Source organism: Podarcis pityusensis, assembly GCF_964106645.2.
Source record: "Podarcis pityusensis genome assembly, chromosome: 7".
Classification (NCBI taxonomy): Eukaryota; Metazoa; Chordata; class Lepidosauria; order Squamata; family Lacertidae; genus Podarcis; species Podarcis pityusensis.
Genome location: NC_138031.1, coordinates 27,442,250 through 27,468,572, shown reverse-complemented (window position 1 = coordinate 27,468,572; position 26,323 = coordinate 27,442,250). Strand labels below are relative to the sequence as shown.

Sequence of the window (26,323 nt, the reverse complement as noted above, 5' to 3'; positions counted from 1 at the left end):
ATGCAGAAGAAAACAATACAATGTCCACTTTCCAGCTACCAACTTAGATACATGGGGCCCCTGTTTTAAGTTCCGGGGAAAATGAGTTTTGCCCAGCCTCTGGAATATTGCCACACTAAGGAAGAAATGCATGTGTACAATTGTGTCTGTACACTCGGCAGCCTCAGTCAATCGCAGCTCCTGAACTCAGAGTGTTAGATATTTATATCCTTTCATGCATTATGATCATGAAGCTTGGGACCAACGCAGTGGATAACCTGAACTAGTCTTCTCTGTAATGTGCAACAACCCCAAGATGAAATGCACTTAGAAAGCAAAGGTTACACCCTTTATGCAGGTAAGTTCATGATTATGAAAGAAATTGACTAATAAATATTTGACATCATTACCAGCCATATGTCTTTTTCTACGGGTTGGTATATAGTCTGCAAACCAAGCAATTAATGTGTGTACAGAATACTTTATTAGCATTTACCAGTCATTCTTACCTGTGTTTCTGGGAAGAGTTATTCTTAAGGGAAAGCACCAAGCAGCTGCAACCCAAATAGATTTCTCTTCCCCGCTGCCCTTCAATCCAAGGGAAAGTGCTCTGTATGGGTACTTAAGCACAAAAATTATCCCCAGAAAAGGCTTATTGCTTATACTGCACGCATGGACTGACTGGAAGCATGGAGCAAATGTTTAGTCTTCATAAGCATTTAGAAGAGCCTTCCCCAACCTGCTGTCTGCTAGATGCTTCAGACTTCAACTTCCATCATTCCAGACCATTGGCCATGCTGGCTGAGGCAGATAGGTATAGTAGTCCAAAACATCTGGACAGCACTGGGTGGAGAGATGCCTGCTTTAGACTCTTAAATGGCATTACCTGTTTCAACCAACTTGGCTAAGCCATGCATGGGAGCAGACATGCGGTATATGCTAGAGATGGTCAAACTGATACTTAACTTTCCTAAATCTAAGGAGTTTACAGGACACATCTGAGGAGAAGTATCCGTTTTACTTTTCTCTGATTTAACAGAAGTATGGCAGATTTGGGCCTATAGCACCCTGTCTCATGTAAGGCACCAAACAGATGTAACACCACTTAGGCAAAATAAACTAATTTGAAGACAGCTGCTCTTATTCCTATCTGCAATAGGCACAAGTCTTTGTAAGCGTCAAAATTCTGAGAAGCAAAGAAAAGATTTCCCATCAATACGGAGACTAATAATTTACTAAAAGGATCAAAGCCAGTTTGAGAGATGCAAAATGGTACAGAAGTGAGCAATACTCATGTTACAAATCCCATGTTGCCATTTGACAATTCTGATATCATACAAAAAATAGGTTAAAACAAATGTGTGGGGTTTTTTTTTAAAAAAGAAACCTATTTGCTTTGATAAAAACAAAATTTTGGATAGAGAATGCAAGTTGAAAAAGAATTTCAAAGGCTTTGTGTGCTATAACTATCAATGGGCAAACTCCCCTTAGTAAGTCTCTGCACCCTCCCTCTCAAACTCAGAAAATAACTTGGGCCCTTTCAAATCCAGTTCTGAGCCTATTTGGTCTTGATTTCATTGGTAGTACAACAAGGTTTGATCCTTCCTGCAACTTTCCCAATGATATCCAATGCTCCTTCAACCACCTTTCTGTGTCCTCCCATGTTTCTGTCCCCTACGCTTGTCTTTGTTGCTGCTCCAACAGGGGCAGTGATGGCAGGACAAGTGAGGGAGGTCTCCTCTCAGTTTCCTAATACCTGGCATGCTGCTAAGGCTGGATGCCAGAAGTACTGTTGAATAATGTCATTTCCCAAGTGTTGCTAACATGAGTCAATAGCCATTAAAGCATGAAGCCACTGTAGTGTCAGGGATGGAAGAGATACTTCTTTTATTCACTGCCAGAACAGCAAAACCTAGGAGGGGGTTAAATGGCTTCAGCTCTACTCTAGTCTGAATTTTAATGCTATCTTTGTATTGAGCATTACAAAGTCGGCCTAGACCAGTCTTTCACGCTGTGGGCAGATAATGCATGGATCCATCACTAGCTGTAACATGTTTGAAGAACCGTTCAAAGTCTTGCATCCTTTCTTCAATATGAAAAGCAGGTTTTCAGGAAGTATGATCAGCATAAAATTGACTCTGATGTTGCAATTTATTGCCAGCGGGCCAGGCAAGCTTTTCTTCTGCTGTAGGTCTGATTCAAGGCATACCTTATCTTCTTTTTACACGGGGATCATATCTAAATGGAACAAAAAAATGCATAAATGCCTGCTTCTGAAATCCAGTAAAACTGAAAACACATTCACATGACCTGCAAGTTGTCCATGAAGCTGACTGAATCAATAGACCAGTCATTGCTTCTTGGCCCAACCTGCTTCATAGGGTTGTTGCAGGGTCACAACAACCTGAGCTTGGAAGGAAGCTGGAACATACCGTATTTGTCGCCCTATAGGGTGCGCCGGCCCATAAGGCGCACTTATTTGGGGGGGGGGGAATAAAGAAAAAAAATTATTCCCCCCCCCCCGAGCCCCAAAGAGCAAAGCCATGAGTGTCCTGGCTTCGTTTTTAGCCTCGGGGCTGGGGTTCCTGGAGTGAAGGCGAGGTTGCGCAACCTCGCCATCGCTCCTGGAGCTTGCAGGGCTGGGGGCGGGGGGAGCCCGAGCTTCCCCCGACCCCAGCGCCCAGAACGGGTCCGGGAGCGATGGTGAGGTTGCGCAACCTCACCATCGCTCCCAGAGCTTGCGGGGCTGGGGTGGAACAGGTTGCTATCCGCAAGCCTAGGGAGCCCGGCGGGAACTCCCGCCGGGCTCTCCAGGCTTGCAGATATCTGCCCGAAGCCCGGGCGTGCCCCGCTGCGCTCCCCGGGTTTCGGGCCGCAGGCTGCTGTCCGCATGCCTTGGGAACCCGGCGGGAACTCCCGCCGGGCTCCCAAGGCTTTCGGATAGCTTCCTGAAGCCTGGAGAGCAAGAGGGGTCGGTGCACACTGACCCCTCTCGCTCTCCAGGCTTCAGCGAAAGCCTGCATTCGCCCCATAGGACACACACCTTCATTTCTGGAGGGGAAAAGGTGTGTCCCATAGGGCGAAAAATACGGTAAATAAATAAAACCATTAAGGAGCAGTTGAATCTCAAATCCATTAGCAACAATGCAACCCGCTGCTGAAACAGTCGTATCTTTATTGCTTGTTGAATATTAAGCAGTGATGAGGCCACATGGGGCCAGTGTAGGAGGACAGTCTACAGTTTAAGTATCAGAGTGACCGAAAAGGCCCACATGTCATATCTCTGATGGCAGAACACAGAACAGGGTCTCTGATGGTGATGTGAGCACATGTGCAGATTGTATCAGAGACATTTCTTCTGTCATTAAGTCTCAGACCCAAAAAGGGTGCCGACATGCCCAGCTGGAATTTGGGACTGCCTGACCCAAGGGTCTCTAAATACTTGTGATATGGCATATTCCCCAAGCAGAGTGGTCTTTGCCAAGGAACACATAAAAGGAAACAGACTAATCCAGGGTGAATTAACATTTTACTTTACTTCGATACTTTCTGGGCAGTCTATTGCTGCACAGTGGGCCATGCATTATCATGCACACTGCTTCTTCCGATTTCTAACAGACTGAGTGTATAAGTTTCCACCATATGATCAGAGGCTTCCTGCCTATTATCACCCAACAGCAAGGGCAGTTTCAACTGGCAGCAAAAATTATTGTCACTTATCAAATTTGTCAATAAAAAATGTTAATTAAAAATTCTCATCTTTGGGTTTTCCTTCCAGAAGCATAAATGGGGCACAAAGTTGTCCTTGCTTCTTAATTCTGATTTTGGTCTGCTCTGAAGAACCAGGTATTAATTTGGTGTATTTATTTATATAGTTAAAAGCTAGCTATGTCCGTTCCATAGTTTGTTATTTGTTTGGAGGGAAGAACAGGCAGTCGCATGCAGTTTGAGCAAACACACAATGAGTCCTTGGACTCAGCTATACAGCTGCAAATAAAATGTTTTAAGTGTTTTAACTGCAATATACAGTACAATGTGACACTAGATGGCAATGAAGAGCTTTATGGAAAATCCAATGTGTTTTTTAAAACGCTTTTTTAAAAAGCATTTTCAGAAAGATTTTATATGTATGTAGATTCCACCCTTGAGTCCGTTATGGGGAAGAGGGAACCCTCACCTGAAGAGGTCATCTGCAAGCGAATCTTCTTTTGCTTGGCGACTCTGTTCCTAGAAAAATAAATGATTCTTTGAGAACTTCTGCCAAATATGAACTGATCTGAACCAGCATGATTTGGGTGCAGTCAGGCATTTACACAAAAATACAATGGGTGGTATCCAATACTGCATGAGCACAAGGAAACAAGGGATATTCCCTACCATCTCTGCCCCACTGCCTGCCCTGTGCCAAAAGGTCTCTTCTGAAGATCCTACAAAAAGGCCAGGGATGGGAGGATGGTGGGGCTGCAGTGGGAGTGGGGAAAGTGGGAAGAGGCCGCTTTCAAGTGGTCTCCAGCCGATTTCCCACGATCTTCCACTCTCAATGCAGCCCCTCACCCAGCCAGTGTATGAAACACTGACCTACAGCTCATGATCATGACTGTGATAGCTCAGTTGGGTTAGAGCATGGTGCTGATAGTGCCAAGGTTGCAGGTTATTTGCTTTTAACTACTTCATTCCAGCTGAACTGTTTAAAATTTTAAAAGATGATGCTGTTAAGGTGCTACACTCAATATGCCAGCAAGTTTGGAAAACTCAGCAGTGGCCAGAGGATTGGAGAAGATCAGTCTACATCCCAATCCCAAAGAAAGGCAGTGCCAAAGAATGCTCCAACTACCGCACAATTTCACTCATTTCACATGCTAGCAAGGTTATGCTTAAAATTCTACAAGGAAGGCTCAAGCAGTATGTGGACCGAGAACTCCCAGAAGTGCAAGCTGGATTTAGAAGAGGCAGAGGAACCAGAGACCAAATTGCAAACATGCGCTGGATTATGGAGAAAGCTAGAGAGTTCCAGAAAGACATCTACTTCTGCTTCATTGACTATGCAAAAGCCTTTGACTGTGTCGACCACAGCAAACTATGGCAAGTTCTTAAAGAAATGGGAGTGCCTGATCACCTCATCTGTCTCCTGAGAAATCTCTATGTGGGACAAGAAGCTACAGTTAGAACTGGATATGGAACAACTGATTGGTTCAAAATTGGGAAAGGAGTACGGCAAGGCTGTATATTGTCTCCCTGCTTATTTAACTTATATGCAGAATTCATCATGCGAAAGGCTGGGCTGGATGAATCCCAAGCCGGAATTAAGATTGCCGGAAGAAATATCAACAACCTCAGATATGCAGATGACACAACCTTGATGGCAGAAAGTGAAGAGGAATTAAAGAACCTTTTAATGAGGGTGAAAGAGGAGAGCGCAAAATATGGTCTGAAGCTCAACATCAAAAAAACGAAGATCATGGCCACTGGGCCCATCACCTCCTGGCAAATAGAAGGGGAAGAAATGGAGGCAGTGAGAGATTTTACTTTCTTGGGCTCCATGATCACTGCGGATGGTGACAGCAGTCACGAAATTAAAAGACGCCTGCTCCTTGGGAGAAAGGCAATGGCAAACCTAGACAACATCTTAAAAAGCAGAGACATCACCTTGCCAACAAAGGTCCGTATAGTAAAAGCCATGGTTTTCCCAGTAGTGATGTATGGAAGTGAGAGCTGGACCATAAAGAAGGCTGATCGCCGAAGAATTGATGCTTTTGAATTATGGTGCTGGAGGAGACTCTTGAGAGTCCCATGGACTGCAAGAAGATCAAACCTCTCCATTCTGAAGGAAATCAGCCCTGAGTGCTCACTGGAAGGACAGATCGTGAAGCTGAGGCTCCAATACTTTGGCCACCTCATGAGAAGAGAAGACTCCCTGGAAAAGACCCTGATGTTGGGAAAGATAGAGGGCACAAGGAGAAGGGGACGACAGAGAATGAGATGGTTGGATGGTGTTCTTGAAGCTACCGGCATGAGTTTGATCAAACTGCGGGAGGCAGTGGAGGACAGAAGTGCCTGGCGTGCTCTGGTCCATGGGGTCACGAAGAGTCGGACACGACTAAACGACTAAACAACAACTTCATGCTCCTCACCTCCATTTCTTGCCTCAACCATTCTTCCATCTCAGAATTCTTTCTAGCATGATGAGCTATCAGATCCGATCCCCCAATAATATATGGAAGTTGTCCTGCTCCAGGATAAGCTACCTGTCAAATGGAAAGATGTATTAATCTCAACTCTATTGAACTCAGGTTTCAAACTGGGGCTCCAACGCATTTACAAGTCTCACTATGCAAAGATGCAATCCGAAACAGCTACTTACTCAATTCAGCTTCAAAGAAGCCCTTTGTCATTATTGCATTCTATCATTTGAAGAAAACTCAGAATACATTAAATACAGTTGTTGAGTATTCTTTCATTCTAGGTTTGGGCTGTAGAGCAGGAGGCACTATACAAACTATGCAGGTTTCAGATACATTACAGGAATAATATAATACAGTTATAAATACAATTATCCACTTAAAAGTGTATATCTTTAATGTTTCTATTCAAGCTTAACAACATTACAAATGGATTCTGACTGATCTGCTCTAAGTTTGTCCTTTTACAATAACAATACCAATTTCTGATCATTCCCAAAGAGTGCAATATAATTTAAACATAGAAGCATTCTGCTTCAAGATACCCTTGCAATAGCTTTTAGGACTACATTTAATTCAGTCCTCTATTCCCCAACACTGTACTGCAAACCTCTAGATTAAAAGACACACCCAACCAACCAAAACCAGAAGATGGTCAGATTTAGCTAATACAGACGTACCTCAAAAATCGAACGGAATCCGTTCCGGAAGCCCATTTGACTTCCAAAAAGTTTGGAAATGAAGGCACGACTTCTGCTTGGTTCCTGATTGCACAGGCATGCCGGAAACAATAGCAGAAGCTGCAACAGACATTCGGTTTCCAAAAAAATGTTCAAAAACCGGAACATTCAGTTCCCAAGGTGTTCAGGAGCCGAGGTACGACTGTATTTTTACACCTTTCCTGTATGTTCTAAGTAATATCCTCTTGTGAGTTTAAAAGCATGTACCAACCTTTTTAAACTTTTTAAAGTTGTTCAGATGTCCATAATCTATTTTTGCAGTGCAACGACCATCTTTCCTTGGCTGACTAACAACCAATGATCTAAATTCAGTCAGCAGGAGCCTGCTGGGCAGATTGCTAGAGTCATTCGCACATCTATCAGGATTCTTATTTAGGAGGGGGAAAAGAATTAGAGCAATTACTGAGGTTATTCTAATCAAGCTTGTTTATTACAATAAACATTTATTCTTCATCATAAAATTGTAGGTACAGTACTTAGTCATCTATTTTCTGAGATGGTATTTGAAAACATTTCCAAACTTTTTCTAACTAAATCAGTTTCTTCAAGGAAAACCAAAATCTCCCTTTAGCCATTTAATGAACTATGAAATATCTGCATCAATTTATACATTCACTATCTTCACACCTTTCACTCGTTTTCTACATGACAACAAACTTGCCTGTTCCTCCTACAAAGTAGGACAGGAAAATGGGTCTATTTCCTAGTTCTCTAGCAAACAATGAAAGTTTGATAGTTTCAATTAATAATTGGGAGGGAAGCGAACAAATAGAATGCTAACAAAATAGTTTAAAGACATGCTATTTTTTTAGATATATTTTCAAAAAACTAAATGTCACTAGCCGTAATATTGGAGTATCTTTTTAATTTAAAAGAATGCATTTCCTACCACATTACTTATTGCAAAAATTAAATACACGAAACATTAACATGAAGATATTCCTTACATTGGAGTCATTCTTTGCAGAGTCTGGTGATTCTTCTCTTTCTTGTTTCTGGTTTAAAACTGGAAGCGACTGCTTCTTTTCTTGCTGTTTAACAAAAGGTATTGGTAAGCGTCTAACATATACTCTATACCACTACAGTAGAATTAGGCTGAAAACTGTAGGCTGAAAGCTACTTGTCTGAACTCTAGCTAGCAAATGCTGAACTCGTCTGTCTCTGACTACTCCTCAAATAGAGGAAATAACAAATGGTTCTTCTGTCAAAGTGTGTGGTAGCTCCCACACGAGAGAGCTGAAATAAATTACTCTGCATGAAAGAGTTCTTCAGCTTGGTTTCTCCCAAGCTAAAGAAGCCTTCTATTCAGCAGAATTTATTTATGGTCACAGCTTGCAAAAACAGAACTTGACTTGTTACCTAGTTCTTGGGTTTCAAAGTGAAATACTTTCACAGCTTTAAAGTATAAAAGAAGAAATAATTGCTTTCATTAATGAGCAACTTTAAAATTGCTGTTGTGCAGAGAAGTGTGGCTGATTTACTGTGGCAGCACGATAAAAGAAGGATGTAGAAGAGTCAGTACATACTCACAAAAAATCTCTAGGAGAATAGTGTGAAGTTATTCAGGAAAACAATTCCGACCCAACAAAAGTAGGTTTTCACAAGAGGTCATTAAAAAAAATGGATAAAAGCTATTTTACATAGTAATGTAAGAAAAACCCAGCTGGATCACGCCAGGGGCTCATGCAGTCCAGCGTCCAGTTATCACAGTGATCAACTAGATTCCTATGGGAGGTCCTGCAAGCAGGACTGGAACGCAACTGCATTCTCCACACTTGTGATTTCCAGCATAATTCAATATAGACTTCAACATACATAAACCTGTGGTTTCATTGGGACATAAATGCTTTTAATTGTGCAGTGGATTGTGACTAGTTTTGTTTTTGAACCTTAGGTGTACTAGGCGGCCACAGTTCTTCCATGTAAAAGTTGTAAAGGAAAACAAAAGCTTTAAAGGAAAACAAACCTCTCTCTCCACTGTGAGTGTGAGTATACCAAATGCCAACACTAGCAGAAACAGGCACATTGCATCGAAAAATCTGTTTCATGTTCAATGAGCACATGGAGTTTCTGTGCCCAGTGGCTTCCATCCTTACAACAAGAAAGCGTGTGCAAAAACATGAAGTACATGAAGCTGCCCCTCAAGTGAAGCACATGGGGAAATCTGAGTATGCTAGAATGGATATGCACACATTTGGGGGCTGGGGAGGAAGAAATGCGAACTACACAAAAAATGGTGAAAGCAACAAAAAGGAATCTCAACCTGAAGGGGATATTTACTGATACTGCCTGATGCTCTAAATCAATGATTTAAATATTTTACCATGTTACAGAATATTTAGCTAATCACTTTACCAAATATATTTTTAATCCATCAGTGGCTTGGCCCTGTTCTAAATGTCCCCCCACTTTGGCAGATCTGAAGAGTAGTTCTATGAAGCCCACCCTCTAAAATTCCAGAAGTCTGAGTACAATATATACCCACCTTGTTATCCCTCCTGTAAAATGATATAAAGCATTTATATTCTTCCTTCTTTTATTGATATAAATTCAAAATAATTTTATCTTTATGCTAATAGTCTAAAATTGTGGTTTATGGCATCTCTCTCTCTCTCTCTCTCTCTCTCTGTGTGTGTGTATGAGACAGAAAAAAATGTCACTACCTGAAGTCTCCCAGTCTCCATATCTGAATTCTCTTCTTTCATTTCCAATTTCCTTTTCTTCTTTGCACCTTGAGTACTGCCTTCACCATGATTTCCTATATCGTCTTCCCAATCCAGTTCTTGGCTTGCAAAGACAAGTTCTAACGATGCTTCGTCTTCTACTGGGTCTTCCAATTCTTTTCTCTTTTTTGATGCAACAATGCTTTCATTATTATTATTTTCTAACTGGCTAGTCTCCGCAATAGACTTTCTACTTCCACCTATACAGGACTTGTTTGTGTTCTGGTCCAAGGTACATGGCCCTTTTTGAGATCCTCCTGCCTTGCTTTCCCACAGCCCAGAAGTTACAGGCTGAGTATGACTAGAAGCCAGTGATGACTTCTCCTCTATCTTTGCATATTTAGACTGTGATGTTTCTTCAACCTCATCCCTTTCCCTTGAATAGAAAAAAAAAGCATTTTAGACTTTCTCTTCAGATTGAGGGAGAACCTAACATCGTGCAAGTGAACATGATAGATCTCCCAACCCTCTAGAGCAAATGTTGCTGGTGCAAAGGAGGGAGGAAAGGGACACTTAGTTCCTATTTGCACAAGCAGAACATCACAAATGGATATACACAGACAGATCACAAGCACACACTTGTTCTCATCTTTATGATGATTAGATATGAACCCAGACAGACTGAATCCAATCAAGTACAACTCAGATGGCACTTGTAATAATCATAGCAAGCATTTAACTGTGCACTGTAGTGTCACTAATTTCAAATGGGATTCATCGTGATGGCATCCTTAGGAGCAATCAGCAAAAGGTAGCTTACTCATAAGCAAACTTAAAATTAAAATGTAGCACTGATTAGCATTATTCAGGCAAAGCTTCTTGGAGCCAGCATGTTATCAATATGCATTGTTTGTGAGGATTTCACATATTTTCAGTTAACTATGGAACTGAAACATCTGAGATCTTTGAAAGCTAAGACCAAAAATTAGGGAATAAATATTAGAGCTAGCCTGACTGCAAGAGATTTATGTGAACATACCTTTTTTTGGTAACTGTCTGGAAGTAGTTTTTAATTGAATTCAATTGCTGCTGTGAATCGCCCTCTTTGTTTCTCCTATTCCCTGACATTTTAGAGGGAGAGGGCGAAAGGCTACTCTGGTTAGTCTCGGGCCTTGCATTCAACCTGGGTGATGTAGCCCCAACATTCACAGTGCCAGTTCCTGCTGGAGTCTCATTAACAGTAGTTATATCCAGGGGGTAAGGTTTTTTCCTTTGTTCCCTGATAGGAGTTGTTGCTCTCTTTCTGTTCTCTCCTGATACTTCCATGCTGTGTAAACAAGGAAAAAAGTAATAGGTCAGAGCAGGAAGTAATAAGTCAATGACCAAAACCTGTACCATCACATTACATGATCTATAATCCGTTTCTCAGATTTCTGGTTATTCTGCTGATCCCTAGAAATGTGAGGTATTTGTAAGGTCCATGCATGGGTTGCACCTAAAGATGAGAATTTCTTGCTAGATTGAAGCAAAAGAATTTCTTCTTTTTTTTGCCAGCTCCCAGGAATTTGAAATTTCTCTACCATCATCTGCTATAGGAGTAGTAACAGGCCTTGATGGCAGCGATTGATAAAATCAGGCATTGGCTGAGGGTCCATGAGCTCAGATGGGCTCCTCAGTGATCTCATCCTCACTCAGCCACCCTCCTCCCTTCCAGGACCCTAAAATGGAGGCATTTTAGAATGGCAGCTGCTGAGCTCCCCTGCATGGGTGCATGCATCTTTGTCAGTTCCTTAAAGGGACTTGGGTACAAAGCACTAATAAGTATGCATGCAAACGAAGGGCACAGTCACCGGTGCTGTATGTCTATGAGTTTGCTCTGCTAATCTTGGATGGGTTACACACTTAGCAAGTGAAAGGAAAAGGAAAACCATTTCTTCCCTTTCCATTGTTTGCTTGCTTTCGTCCACCCTCTTCCTCAACTTGCCCACCGAAATCGCAGTGGCAAGGCAAAACTGCAGGAGAATGGCAGGGCCTGAGGAAGAAAAATCTGCTCCTTTGCAAAGTAGATGTTACCTACCAGTATCAGTAGGGATTGCTGGAACAAATTCAAAAGCGCAGCAGCACACACCTGCACACACTCTAGTAATGCTTCCAGACACTATTTTTTACTTCCATCTGGTACATACCAACTAGTTTACTTTCCTTCTGATTGATTGATTGATTGATTGGATTGATTCCTTTCTATCCTATTTGCACTTTCTTGCTTTTCTCCACCTGTCCCTCTGCCCATTTTTCTCCTCTCTCGAGCTTCCTATGCTCCCCTTCAACAGCAGCTTCAAAAATGACTCTCTTCTTTTTTGAAAACAGCTGGCTGTGTCAATAATAACTGGAACTCAGTAAATCCTATGTGATCTATGAAATGCTAATATCACTGTGGATAAAGCTGTAGTCCTAACCATGTCAACACAGCAGTGCCCCGGTAAGTGGAATTAGGACTGCAGCTTGAGCACCTCACCAATAACAGTCTGTACAGAACACCCTGCTTAATTTTGGGAGGTGAGGAGAGAGGTATCAGGGCTCAAATGCATCAACAAATTCCACATTCTGATCAGCAAACCATTAGTTCCTAAATGGTGCAGAGGCAAGATTCCAAAGCTACAGCTGACTGCATCTGCATGTTGATCCCTATCAAGATGTCTCCTGTAAGTTTGTTGCGACTTTGGCTGACTTTTTTTTAAGAGAAGAAATAAGATCCTAAAATGCCACTCTTCGGTTATCAAAAACATTCCTTTGTTCATTGTTTGGAAGATGCAAACAGTTCTGTCACCAAAGCAGCTTCCATATCACTTGTAAATCTTCCTGGATTTATAGTGCAATGCTATAAATGCTTACTCAGAGTGAAGTCTCATTGAGTTCAACAGAGGTTACTCCTAGGTAAGTGTATGTAGGAATGCAGCCTAAATATTCTAAATCTAAAATGCAGCCCTAAATGCATTTACTAAGGGTAAGCTCACTGAATTCAGTGCGACTTTTGAGTAAACATGCATAAGATTATACTGTTAATATTATTTTAGCATGCATTCTCATTGATGTCAAGGATTTCAGAAGATATAAGCCACAATCACTAAATATGCATACAGTGGTACCTCGGTTCTCGAACATCTCAACTGACGAACATTTTGGAATCCGAACGCCGAAAACCCAGCGTTTTTGAACGTGCCTCAGAAGTCGAACGGCTTCCGCTGTGTATTTTTCAATTTTCTCAACTGAATTTGCCAACAGCCTTTTCGCTTCGGTTTTTGAACATTTTGAAACTCGAACAGTCTTCCAGAACTGATTACGTTCAAGAACCGAGATACCACTGTAATTATGTAGCAGCAAGTAAACACAACAGGATGCATTTCTGAGCAAACATGTAGGATTGTTTTAATTCTGTAGTGCTGAGTAATGGCTACCCTTGGTTCTGATTTTCCCACCATCTGCAATTCTCCCCTCCCCCACATTTCATGTGTAATAAACATTCCACATTTTGCACAATGTGGCTAGTGATAGTCTTGCTCTATTTCCCAATTGTGTGTACTTAATATACCCTGAAGTTATATGTCAAGGCTAACACCTGACTGCACAAGACCCTGGGCTGGCCTTGGACAGTGGCTAGAGTGTGGGCCGCACTCCTCTGAACTGTTTGGAAGAAGGTGGAGTATGAATGAAATAAATAACACTGGTTTGTTGAGTGCATGTACACAGAAAAGCAGTATACAAATAAAATGACTGAAGTGTGTTTACATGAAATGTTGCATTTTTTCCCCTGCCTTAAAAACTCCAGCAGGCTTTTTGTTTTTTACAAAAGACAAGACAGATGCAGTACTGAAAGTTACTCTCCATAAACTAGGAGTCCCTGTCTTTTGTAACTTCAGAAGATTAGAAATTCAAGAATCTACCCCTCCAGTTTTTGGCACGTGATGAACATTTTCATGTGAAAATAAAGGCATCACAGTCAGACTAACTGTGGCTTGATCATGAAGCCATATTTAGAAATAGCAAATCAAAAGGGCTCCTGCTGGTACATTACCATGTGTCCATCAGTTGGTCCATTTCTGTGTCAGCTACGTATGCTGCAATGGTGGGCATTACTGTTTCATCTACTACACTTTGAGAAAGGTTTGGTCCTGTAACAAGTGGTGCTGATGTGGGTTTTACACCTGCAGTTTAAAAGCAGCAAAGAAGAATAAATGTTAACATTTTAAAACTATATAATTCATGCCATTTCAGACAAATATTATTCAAAAATATATTTTTGGGCAACTCTTCCTACTAAGAAGTGTCCATTTATCTCCCCATCTTGCTTCTTCAATACAGTGGAACCTCGGTTTTCGAGAGTCTCGGAAGCCGAACGTTTCAGAACCTGAACACCAAAAACCTGGAAGTAATTGCTTCTGTTTTCAAATGCGCCTTGGAAGTCAAACGGCTTCCGAGGTGCATTTCCCATTTTTTTCAATTGAATTCTCCAACCGCTCATTGCACCTTGGCTGTCGAACATTTCGGATGCTGAACAGTCTTCCGGAATGGATTACGTTCGACAACTGAGGTTCCACTGTACAGTGGTACCTCGGGTTAAGAACTTAATTCGTTCCGGATGTCTGTTCTTAACCTGAAACTGTTCTTAACCTGAAGCACCACTTTAGCTAATGGGGCCTCCTGCTGCTGCCACACTGCTGGAGCACGATTTCTGTTCTCCTCCTGAAGCAAAGTTCTTAACCCGAGGTACTATTTCTGGGTTAGCGGAGTCTGTAACCTGAAGCATATGTAACCCGAGGTACCACTGTATTCAATACCAAAACCTAAAATCTAGTATATCCTCTTACTTAAAATTCTATTGCATGAGGTGTCTGAGCATCCTAAAACTAAGGGCCAATCTGGAACTAATTCTATCCAGTGGTCAACCATACTTAATGAATTGCGAGCAAGTCACAGGACCCGTCTCTGGCCTCTCCCATATAAGCAAATTAATTAGATAAAGAAGTTACAGAATTATGCTGCAGAAAAAGAATGGAAGTGAATAAAAGTGAGATTCAGCTTATTTGCTGTCAAAATTGGATACTAAAATCCTGGTGCTTTTTACTTTTCCAATTGAAAGCTATTTAAAATCTGTTAAATCTGCTAGCAAAAAAGATGTAGGGTCATCAGTAACATAAGGCTATCTGTTATCCTAAAACAAAGCACTCTTAAATAATATGCTCCCTCTTTTAAGCTGTCTGCTGAATTCAGTTCCTTAAAAGTAAAAAATGCAGGACAAAGATTTTTTAAAAATACAGATTTTAAAAATTACCTGCATCTAGTGGAGTTTGAGGATTACAGTATGTTTTTGTGGATGAAAAAATAACTGCTAGACCAATTTCTGCCTCAGAAATTGTCCTCCATTGCTTCCTATTAGAAATAAAACACACTGTCAGAAAAACAAGTGGAAGTCATTCACCAAATAACATCCTTGGAAAATAATGCTAAAACATTACAGTAAAGGAACAGACTATCATGCAGGATGCAATCTGTGAATTGGCAAGGGATGGATATCAGTATTTGTTTAAAAAATATATGGCATTCTAACAAGACTCTGGTCTGGGTTATAATGAAGGGTGAGCTAACAATATTTTAAATGAATAAAATGGTCCAAGGGAAATTGTCAGTGAAACATTTAATTCTAGTAACCTGCTGTTTCCTGCCTACATTCATTTATATTCAGACTGCACATGTATAACAAGTCTGGGAGACACTCCAGATGTTGTTAATTTATAATCACTATGTATATACTGCATTTTATTGAAGCATCTCAAGGTGACTGAACCCAATTTGCCATCAAACCCCAGCGTAAGTGCTAGGGGTAATAGGAACTGTAATTCACATCATCTGGAGGACCACCATCCAGTGGTGTCCAAACATTTTTCAAAGAGGGCCAGATTTGAGGAAGTGAAGCGCTATGGGGGCCGACTGAAGGGCCGACCAAAGTTGTTGAGCTTTTTTTATTCTAATTCAGCTACAATCATTTCTTGCATGTGATAGAAATCTGTGGACTTACTTTAACATTAGATATGCACAGATATTTTACAGACCCTATTTGTATATTTGTATTCGTTATGGTTTTACAGCCCCTCCAACAACAAAAAACAACCTCTGTACTCAATTACTAACATTTCAGCAATCCTACCTTTGGAAGACAGCTGTGATTCTATCCATCCATTTCCTGTCCAAGTCAGAAATGGATTCTTGAGAGTTTGTCAACCCTACTTCAATGACACAAATATCAGGTGCTACCAAAGAAGAAACAATCTCTGCTTCCTCCGTTATCAGTTTCGCTTCTCCTCCTCCAAGTTTAATTGCTGCACTCAGTTTTGCAAACTAAAATTAAATACAAAGCCCAAAGGTTCAAAGAACAGAGCTCACATTAATATGACACATTTCTATAATAAGCATACCATTTCGTAACTTAAGAAGTAATGTAACCAATATGAGGACTCTACAAGTGACAATAAATGTAATGGTATATACAGAGAATGTTACAAGTGTGCTTATTACTATTTCAAAGGTTTCTTCTTTATTACCATTTTATCATATTACCTTGTCTACAAAGACTATCAACTGCAGTATGGAAACTGTGATCCTCCAAATGTCACTGGACTACAAATGCTGGCGTGCTCTGGTCCATGGGGTCACGAAGAGTCGGACACGACTAAACGACTAAACAACAACAACATCTGGAGAGTGACAGGTTCCCCATCCCTGATTTATATCATACAACTTGAGTTCCTTTAGCAAGATAGGAAAGAGTCAGGCAGGTTCTGCTTTCTAAAAAATGCCAGAGTACCCACTTTGGACACTACATTGCACACACAGTAATGCATGTGGGTGCATGCAATGCAATGGGGGGGGGGGGAGACATGGGAGGAAGTGGGCAAGCCCAAGACCTTCTTCCAATCAGAGAACAAGCCCTTGGTGGTCTTTCAGCCAGTTCTCTGCTCACTTTTAAAAGCTGCATGTTCAATGTGCCTTTTGTTAACATGAATGCAGCTCACTAGACAACTCTGAATAAAGACAAGTAGAAAATTGACTGAAAAGTCAAGTTCTGAGCTCCAATGAGTACAAAAGTCCTTAACTTGGGTTACAAATGTTCATATATCGAATAATCTAATTTAAATGTCTTTGTTACTTTTAATTTTCACTGCTCAAGTTACTTTGAGGCACTTGAGTGAAAAAAAAATTTGACAAATAAATAGTAGGGGCTCAAGTTTTTATAAGAAGAAGTATGGACACATCAGTGGCTCCACTCACAACATCACAACCCCCAGGGACCTAATCTCAACATCTGCACACTGAGCATGGACATCTGCAAAACGGCACCTATGAAAGAGTAGCTGGACATGCATATGTAATCCATGTGAATGGGGATCCCTGTGTGCATTCACACACTCGATGTCCATGGATGTCATGAATAATAATAATATTATTATATATAACCCACCCATCTGGCTGGGTTTCCCCAGCCACTCTGGGCAGCTCACAGCATATATCAGAAAGTACTAAAACATCAAACATTAAAACCTGCCTTCAGGTGTCTTCTAAAAGTCAGAGAGTTGTTTATTTCCTTGACATCTGAAGGGAGGGTGTTCCACAGCCAATACTGAGAAGGCCATCAGTAGGCCAAGCAGTGCAAACCTTCTTCTCATTATTGCATGTGTACAACATTTAAGGAGGACTAATGAGTACACAAAACCTGTGCTATTAAAATAATCTCTGTAGATAAAAGTATTTTAAATTACTTTTGTCAAGCTTTGAACAGTGCCAGTTACCTGCTTAGCAGTTAGAAACACAAACGTTTTTCCTTTGAATATTGTTCTTCTTAGGGGAGAGGTTGCCAGATCTAATTTGTTATTCTTAACACTCAGCTCATCAATAGGAGGGTAAAAACTGTGAATGGAAGAAATGATTGTAAAAATGCAGCTTACATTTTACACTACTATTAACTGTCATTCATTTCTACATTGCTTACCTAGTTTGAGTACATCTGTTTTTCTATCCAACATCTAGCTGGTTTACTATGTTGTACGCAGGGTTGCACACAGTAATCTTGAGGCATTATCCATTTGCACACAGGCTCAACAATAAAGGCCGTGCTTCTTCTGCACCCATGTAGCATGTAGTCCTAGAGCCCAGGCATCACTGAACACATGTTCATTTTTTTCTCTATCCAGCCCCCCCCCCCGAACACAATCTTGAAGTCGGTCTTGCACAAAGGCAAAGACCACAACCATGCACCCTAATATTTGATTATCTATTTGATTAACAAAAATCTGAAAACTCCACAGACACGTTTTTATGACATGCCCACTGTGTATAACCTGTCTGCAAAAAAAGTTCAAAGGCTTAAATAAAAGTTGTGAATTCAAATTACATAAAAAATAAAAGCATACAGTTTATATGGACAGTAGGTCCTCTCTAGAGGCAATATAAATTTTAGTTTTAATTGAAGATCAAAGCATCACAAAACTGTTCATTTTATTCATCAGCAGAAATAATTTAACATGAACCTGATCTCAGATTGTGAATTGAGATGTATTTTACCAAGGCAATTATTAACTACATAATTTATTTTTAAAGCAATGTTTTGTTAATGTTCATATTCCCAAGAGTATTTGCACCACTTCAAAAGATATTACCAAAGATATCTCTATAGCAACCTGTGAAAATGAAGACGAATCAACTCGCATAACATCCAAAAATATCCTGTCATTTCCCCAAGAGCTCATAGCAACGAGTCAGCAGTACAACACTTTGCCAATTAAATATAATTATACTTAATCTTCCTCACCATGGGAAGACTTTGCTTCACCTAGTCTGAAAGAGGAAATAGTTAAAGACCATAGCTGAGGAAGTCTTCACTGGATCAACATGAATTGGGAAGTTACAAACCGGTATAGAATCCTCCTTTCCTAGACAAATAAATAGACTTTGGCTAAGCAGCTCCAGATACCCCAGGGTGGTGTTTTATTTATTTATTTAGAATACTTGCATCCCACCAAAAGGCTCTCAAAATGGCATATATAATAGATTTGCACAATACAATCATTTTCAAAATGATTTGCACATGTAACCAGAAATAGCATGGTGAGAGTTGATGAGAGCTGGAGTACAGCAACATTTGGAAAGCCAATGATCCCCTACTTCTGCACTAGCAGATTACAGAAGGTGGTGCTGGGAGACAGATATTTTTCCTTATAGGAGTTTTTTTGTTGAGTTCCACACAAGTCTATGCTATTATTTGTTATGGGAACTTTCTTGTGGAGTTCCACATGGGTCTATATAAAACTACGGAGAAATGTTGCCTGGATTTTAAAGTGGGTTGTCACCATGCCATCTAGCTATTTCTCCCTGCCAGGTGAACCAGGCACAATGGATGAATGACAGCCAGAAGTCAGTAGTAGGTTTGATAAGGGTGAGTAAGTTATAATAATAACAACTTAAGGCACGCCTGGAAGAAGCGGACCATTTGGATCCCTTCCAGTCGGGATTCAGGCCTCATCATGGGACTGAAACTGCCTTGGTCGCACTGGTTGATGATCTCCGGCGGGCTAGGGACAAAGGTGAGAGCTGTTTCCTAGTTCTGCTGGATCTCTCAGCGGCGTTTGATACCATCGATCATAACATCCTTCTGGACCGTCTTGAGGGGCTGGGAGCTGGGGGCACTGTTATACAGTGGTTCCGCTCCTTCCTCCTGGGCCGTGTTCAAAAAGTGGTGGTGGGGGATGAGTGTTCAGACCCCTGGACCCTCACTTATGGGGTGCCTCAGGGTTCCGTCCTCTCCCCCATGCTTTTCAACATCTACATGAAGCCGCTGGGAGAGATCATCAGGGGATTTGGGCTGGGTGTTCATCAGTATGCGGATGATACCCAGCTCTACCTCTCTTTCAAATCAGAACCAGTGAAGGCAGTGAAGGTCCTGTGTGAGTGCATGGAGGCGGTTGGAGGTTGGATGGCAGCTAACAGATTGAGGTTGAATCCTGACAAGACAGAAGTACTGTTTTTGGGGGACAGGAGGCGGGCAGGTGTGGAGGATTCCCTGGTCCTGAATGGGGTAACTGTGCCCCTGAAGGACTAGGTGCGCAGCCTGGGAGTCATTTTGGACTCACAGCTGTCTATGGAGGCACAGGTCAAATCTGTGTCCAGGGCAGCTGTTTACCAGCTCCATCTGGTACGCAGGCTGAGACCCTATCTGCCTGCGGACTGCCTCGCCAGAGTGGTGCATGCTCTGATTATCTCCCGCTTGGATTACTGCAATGCGCTCTACGTGGGGCTACCTTTGAAGGTGACCCGGAAACTACAACTAATCCAGAACGCGGCAGCTAGACTGGTGACTGGGAGCGGCCGCAGAGACCACATAACACCGGTCTTGAAAGACCTACATTGGCTCCCAGTACGTTTCCGAGCACAATTCAAAGTGTTGGTGCTGACCTTTAAAGCCCTAAACGGCCTTGGTCCAGTATATCTGAAGGAGCATCTCCACCCCCATCGTTCTACCCGGACACTGAGGTCCAGCACTGAGGGCCTTCTGGCGGTTCCCTCACTGCGAGAAGCCAAGTTACAGGGAACCAGGCGGAGGGCCTTCTCGGTAGTGGCGCCTTCCCTGTGGAACACCCTCCCACCAGATGTCAAAGAGAACAACAACTACCAGGCTTTTAGAAGACATCTGAAAGCAGCCCTGTTTCGGGAAGCTTTTAATGTTTGATGTATTATAGTATTTTAATATTCTTTTAGAAGCTGCCCAGAGTGGCTGGGGAAGCCCAGCCAGATGGGCGGGGTATAAATAATAAATTATTATTATTATTATTAGTAGGTTTGTTAAGGGTGAGTAAGTTGAAATCCGGGTAACATGGTAGGAGGTTCCAGAATCTGAGAAGTTGTGAAAGTGTCTGTTCTGGATACTCTCTACTTAAAGAAGTATACAGATGCAAAAAGAATTGCAACCAGTCAGTAGACAACAGTGGGCCAGAAATAGCAGTATAAAGAGTAGCTCCTTATAGACTTTCCTAAGGAAAAACCAACCATAGCAGCACCATTGTATAAATTTACAAAATGTTTCTGCTATACTTCAAGAACGTAAATGTTCCATATAATTCTGAATGTGTGTAAACATATAATGATTTAATCTGACGACATATAAAATTACACTATGGCATAGATATCTATAGCGTGTATGTTATGCATCATATTCAATTCATGAACGTGCATGACTTGAATATGGTTATATCCAGTGCTTTCTTTCTAAAAAATAATGTTAAAGGGTACTCTCACTTTCCTACTCATATTAAAATACTGCCCCTCAATGAGGCCAAACTTAGATTCACAAAATGTTTGAGGGTATGTGTCCCCCTGCGTCCCCACAGAAAAAAAAGTACTGGTTATATCTAAGCAGGGCATACTCCAGGAGTTTTTAAAGCCAACTGCTACATAGTAGAACATAATAGTCCAAATTATAATTATCAAATCCTTTTTAAATCTAGGGTGTGTATTATAAGGTATTACCTTTCAGGTGTCGGTAACTGCTGTTTCGCCTGAATTGCTTTGATTAATTCATCAAAATACTCTGGCTTCACAATTGGTCGACCACAGATCAAGGCACATATTGCCTAAAGATAAAGCAGATAATCACTACCATAATTGACAACAGTACAAACACGCTGCACGCTCTCTCTAACCTGTCTTCATTCCCAGCCTTTCACTCACATCTCTCTACCCCAGTCTCACAACCCACTGGTTAGTGGTACCCTCTTAAAACAGAAAACTACAACCCTTTTGCTGCCATTGTTTGTGGACACCATTCTCACTGCCTTATCAATTCCTCCCATCAGCAGCACACCTTAATGCCCCATATAACAACGAACTCTGCCAGGATGAATAAAAAAAATCCTTCCAGTAGCACCTTTAAGACCAACTAAGTTAGTTCTTGGTATGAGCTTTCGTGTGCAAGCACACTTCTTCTTCTTGGTATGAGCTTTGCACACGAAAGCTCATACCAAGAACTAACTTAGTTGGTCTTAAAGGTGCTACTGGAAGGATTTTTTTTATTTTGACTATGGCAGACCAACACGGCTACCTATCTGTAACTCTGCCAGGATGGTTACCTTCCCATCACTCCCAAACACATCAATACCAAACTGAGCCCCAGAAATTACACCAGGCTTCCTCAACCTCGGACCTCCAGATGTTTTTGGCCTACAACTCCCATTATCCCTAGCTAGCAGGACCAGTGGTCAGGGATGATGTGAATTGTATGAAAACATCTGGAGGGCCGAGGTTGAGGAAGCCTGAATTGCACTCAACTCCTAAGTACTTCTAAATCACTCATCTCCTTTACTCATATGCTTTCTTGCTAACTCTATACAATCTTGCTAACTCTATACAATTCAACTTCTCTTCTCACTCCTGCACTCGAATCCAAAGATTTATGCCAAACCCACACCCTCCTATATCCTAACTTCGTTGTTTTTATCTTTCTATTAAATTGTTCATTGCATGGCCATCAGTGTCAGCTCCACATCTTCTGGAATGCCAAAAATACACTCCCTCTTATTTGACTCCATAATGGCTATTTGTAATCCACTACACACCTCTAAGAGTAAACCCCAAGGAACATATTGGGACTTCCAAGTAATTATGTGCATGACTGCATTGTTAAAGCACAAAGATGCCTCACAAAAAATGTCACAATTCTCCAGTGCCTGCTGCCAGGAAGCCTCAATTTTCCAATGAAATATTAAAGTTAATTGACAGGAAAGGGAATATGAAAGAACGGTTTGCGGCATATAGGACTACAGACCATTTTACTGCAATGCACAGTTCAGAAAAATCAGTATTACGCTTGCATATCAGATGCACTTGAAATGTCACAACTCACCTTAACTGTAAGTTTGACTGAGTCCATAACAAGATGAGTACATCCTTCTTTCCACTCATTCACTGCATGGCCTCCCAGCTGTAGAATATTTTTACTTAAAGCACTTTTCTGTGAAACAGCTAAGCACGAAGAGCACACTACCAAAGGCTCATAGAATATTCTGCAAAGTAGTGTTAAAAGAAACACACAATATTATTACTTTATTTAGTTAAATAATAGCAACTGAGTGTGTGGTCCTTTACAGGGAGAGGTCCCTGCCCTGAAGAGCTTATCAATCTAAATTTGACACGGGAAGCAACATAGTGGTTTCAGTTGCATGTAAAGGTAAAGGTACAGGTACAGGTACCCCTGACTGTTAGGTCCAGTCGTGGACAACTCTGGGGTTGCGGCACTCATCTTGTTCTATAGGCCGAGGGAGCCGGCGTTTGTCCTCAAACAGCTTCCGGGTCATGTGGCCAGCATGACTAAGCTGCTTCTGGTGAAACCAGAGCAGCGCATGGAAATGCCAGTTACTTGCGACGCAAAGAGTTTTAAGAAAACGAAACTGCAGATAGGAAACCTTTTGTAACATATTCCAAAACCGAGTTGAGGGGAAGTCAACTATTGTTGTGTGATTTAGTTATTTAGTTATTGTAAGTTTAACTTGTTGGTGTTTTATGTTATGTAATGTTTTTCTTCTTTTTTGTTGTTCTCTTGTGTTTTGTTTGTCTTCTTTGTTGCTTTAATGTTTGGTGTTGCATAATGAATTTGAAACTAATAAAAATTAAATTTAAAAAAAAAAGGAAATGCCATTTACCTTCCCTCCGGAGCGGTGCCTATTTATCTACTTGCACTTTGACATGCTTTCAAACTGCTAGGTGGGCAGGAGCTGGGACCGAACAACAGGAGCTCACCCCGTCACGGGGATTCGAACCACCGATCTTCTGATCAGCAAGCCCTAGGCTCAGTGGTTTAGACCACAGCGCCACCCGCATCCCTCAGTTGCATGTACTTAAGCTCAATTACAGGTTCAGCTACAGTGAAGCATAGCATATAAGGGGCTGTGGCAAAGGTCTTATAGAAAAGGTGGATTTTGAAAGAAGTAAGAGTTGGCACCATGACAGTGTTCTAGGAGGCATTTCCAACTGTACAGAACAGCTAAGGTGGAATATCTGAGGCAACAGGAGGCCTTCAGACAGTGGAGGGAGGCAGAGCTACTGAAGCAAAGATTATGGCAGGAATGTATCATGATCTAAGAGTAGAGACATTTGCAAGGGAACTCACACCCTTTCTAAGATTCACAGCTGAGAATGACTATTTTTGTCCATTTCTAATTAGTCCTCAGACATATTCCATGACATTCAAACAAGCATAGCCATGAACATTTTAAGATGAGCACAAATTGATCTTACCTGTACTTGCTTCCAAAGACTCCAAAAGTGACTCTGTCACCGGACCTCAAAGTTCTAGTAGTACCATTTGCTAGTTTTTCTTCATTAACAAAGGTACCATATTTAGAAGTGTCTTTTAAAGTTAACATAGGAAATGTAGAAGACTGAGTCTGAAAATAAAAATAACATTTCAGGTACCAACAATAGCAACTGAGTTCATTTTATCCAAACCACACATCGTGGTTTGTTGGGAGTGTAACAATCTATAGGCAATATTTACTCTTGGCTTACTGATTGTGGTTTGTTGAAGCAAAACAAAACACAATTATTCGTTTGGATGTAACACTAAGCAAGGGATCAAATGTTTTCCCTACGTTTCACTCAGACAGATGGCAAACCATTATCTATAGTTTATTGTGATACGCAAACTGGGTCATTGTGTTTTTTGTTTCTAGCATTAACCCTCTATCTCAGCCTTCCTCAATCTGGTGCTCTACAGGTGTTTTGGACTATAGTTCTAAGTGACAGCCAGCACAGGAGTCTTAGCCCCAAATACCTGGAGGATGCCAAGCTAATAAAGGCTGCTATATCTGGTAGCTACTTTTTTCATTTGGTAAACATATTGAGTAAAACACATCCAAAACATAATCTTGTTAGATGAGGTCTAAAAATCTGGGAGCAGTAAGAAATCTGTGACTTGACTGAGGCGGTGCTGTACATTCTATAACTGCAGAAATTATGATAAAAATTGCATGATGCAATTTCATAATGTTGTACATTTGGTACTTACAAGGTTCACTTGAGAGTGACTAACTGAAAGGACTGCATGGCTTCGGCTGATGGACTGATCCGCTTGAATTAAAATGGCACAATTTCTACGTCCGACAACATACTCGACACCAACTAAGAGGTGGTATGACTGTCCTGAAATGGGAAAAACACAACCAAATTTTAATTAACCTCTGATGATATAACGCCGATTTTAATCTTTATTCATGTGGATGGAGAGCTGGAGACAGGACTTTAGCCACCCCTTCCACCTTACAGCAAGGATGTGGAAAACCTGCGGCCCCCCCCATGTTTTGCTGGACTACAACTCCCATCATTCCTTGCCCTTGGCGATGCTTGCTGGAGCTGATGGGAGTCGTGCTTCAGCAATAGTTCCCCACACCTGCTCTCAATGCGAAGCCCACCCCCCACCCCCACCCCGTTTCCCAAAGTAAACATCGGCTAAACCAACCAATCAACACGCAGAAGCCGGAAGGCGGTAGAACCAACAGGCGTCAAACCGGAGTGAGACCAGTTGCCCAGGACACGCCCCCTCCCCCTCAGGCTCCGCTCCTCACCTGGCCCGGACTCGTCAGCTGGGCTCAACTTCCACATCCTGAGCCGGAAAGAAGCCGGAAGGCCCGGCCCGCCTCGCCTCGCCTTTGTATCTTCACCAGCTTCCCCAGCCCCTCTTCTCCACCTCAGAACAGCTACCCGAGGCGACGCACCGCTTCTCTGCACACCGCGCATGCGCCTTTCGAGGAGGCTGGCACAGCGACGACATCGCGAGAGCCCAGACTGAGAGAACAGCGCCTCCTACAGAGAGCGGAGGGAAGCCCTCCGACAATTGAGCGCATGCGTGACCTTTTCTCTATTTATTTTTTTTTAAAGCAAGTTTAGTTCTTAAGAGAACAGAAGTAGGAAAATAGTTAAGACGCGGTTTCCCGATTCCCTTCGTTTTCTCGGAATGTTGAAACCAGACCTGTGTCTCAATCTGAAATATTACAAGTCTAAGCGGGGGGGGGGGGGGTGGTAAGGGCAGGGCGGTTGGTGGGCGATTTTTTTTTTTTCATCTGGTAGTGAAGTGACTTCGAAGCAATCCACTTCAATTTATTGCAGCCTAACAGGATGGCCCCTCTGACATTTGTCGCGCACGTACTCGCGCACACATGAATTTGTAAATGTGTCTGTGCTTGGTTATCTTAAATACATGACCTTTCACACACTCTTTCAAACACGTGATCCCTTACTTGGCAGAGAGAGAGAGAAGACCTGAAATACAAAACAAAACTGTATCATTACAGGATGTAACATTTTACATTGAAATAACGGGACAATCCTGGATGAATACAGGACAGGGGGCAACACAGGCTGATGAAGGTTACGCAGCGGCCAGGAAAGGCACTCCGGCTCTCCATATGACTCCACTTCTGCGCCTGCTTGCTTGAAAAGGTTGGATTGCTGATCGGGGCCTGGCAGCTCTAGATCAATTCAAGCTCATTGATAAATCTGCAGGCAATAAATACATCGGCGCAGGGGCCATTCAAGTTTTCCGAGGGGTGGGGCGTGGCCTCTCTGCCGAAGGGGGCGTGGCCGAAGCGTGCGCGTTCCATCGAGCCCCACCCTTCAGCTTCTCCTTCCATCTCTGATTGGACTTTGAGGGGGCGGGGCAGGCGGGGGC

General features: G+C 41.9%; 1 protein-coding gene across 2 annotated transcripts; it reads right to left on the bottom strand.

Annotated features, from left to right (window-relative positions):
* Positions 1–440: 440 nt before the first annotated feature.
* NBN (nibrin) lies at positions 441–26,086 on the bottom strand. 2 transcript variants are annotated; one of them, XM_081013350.1, is made up of 17 exons: positions 25,962–26,086; positions 25,221–25,458; positions 24,665–24,798; positions 23,896–24,044; positions 22,505–22,664; positions 21,133–21,236; positions 17,403–17,520; positions 15,764–15,954; positions 14,891–14,988; positions 13,634–13,763; positions 10,601–10,888; positions 9,562–9,997; positions 7,846–7,929; positions 7,110–7,265; positions 6,111–6,224; positions 4,157–4,206; positions 441–2,217 (listed from the first exon to the last, which is right to left on the bottom strand). In XM_081013350.1, exons 1-17 carry the CDS (start codon positions 26,058–26,060, stop codon positions 2,190–2,192), a joined length of 2,577 nt encoding a protein of 858 aa, XP_080869476.1. In that variant the 5' UTR covers positions 26,061–26,086; the 3' UTR covers positions 441–2,189. The 2 variants fall into 2 exon arrangements, with proteins under 2 accessions (XP_080869476.1, XP_080869477.1); XM_081013351.1 differs by lacking the exons at positions 441–2,217; positions 4,157–4,206 and adding an exon at positions 4,523–4,637 and having other exon boundaries at positions 6,086–6,224; positions 25,945–25,971.
* Between the last annotated feature and the right edge of the window lie 237 nt (positions 26,087–26,323).

Excerpts from the sequence above, each read along its gene's own strand:
- NBN (XM_081013350.1), bottom strand. The coding sequence starts at position 26,060 with ATGGAGAGCCGGAGTGCCTTTCCTGGCCGCTGCGTAACCTTCATCAGC. Across the intron at positions 4,207-6,110 it reads GGTTGAGGCAAGAAATGGAG|GAACAGAGTCGCCAAGCAAA; the intron begins GTGAGGAGCATG and ends TTATTTTTCTAG. Across the intron at positions 2,218-4,156 it reads CTTGCAGATGACCTCTTCAG|ATATGATCCCCGTGTAAAAA; the intron begins GTGAGGGTTCCC and ends TGTTCCATTTAG.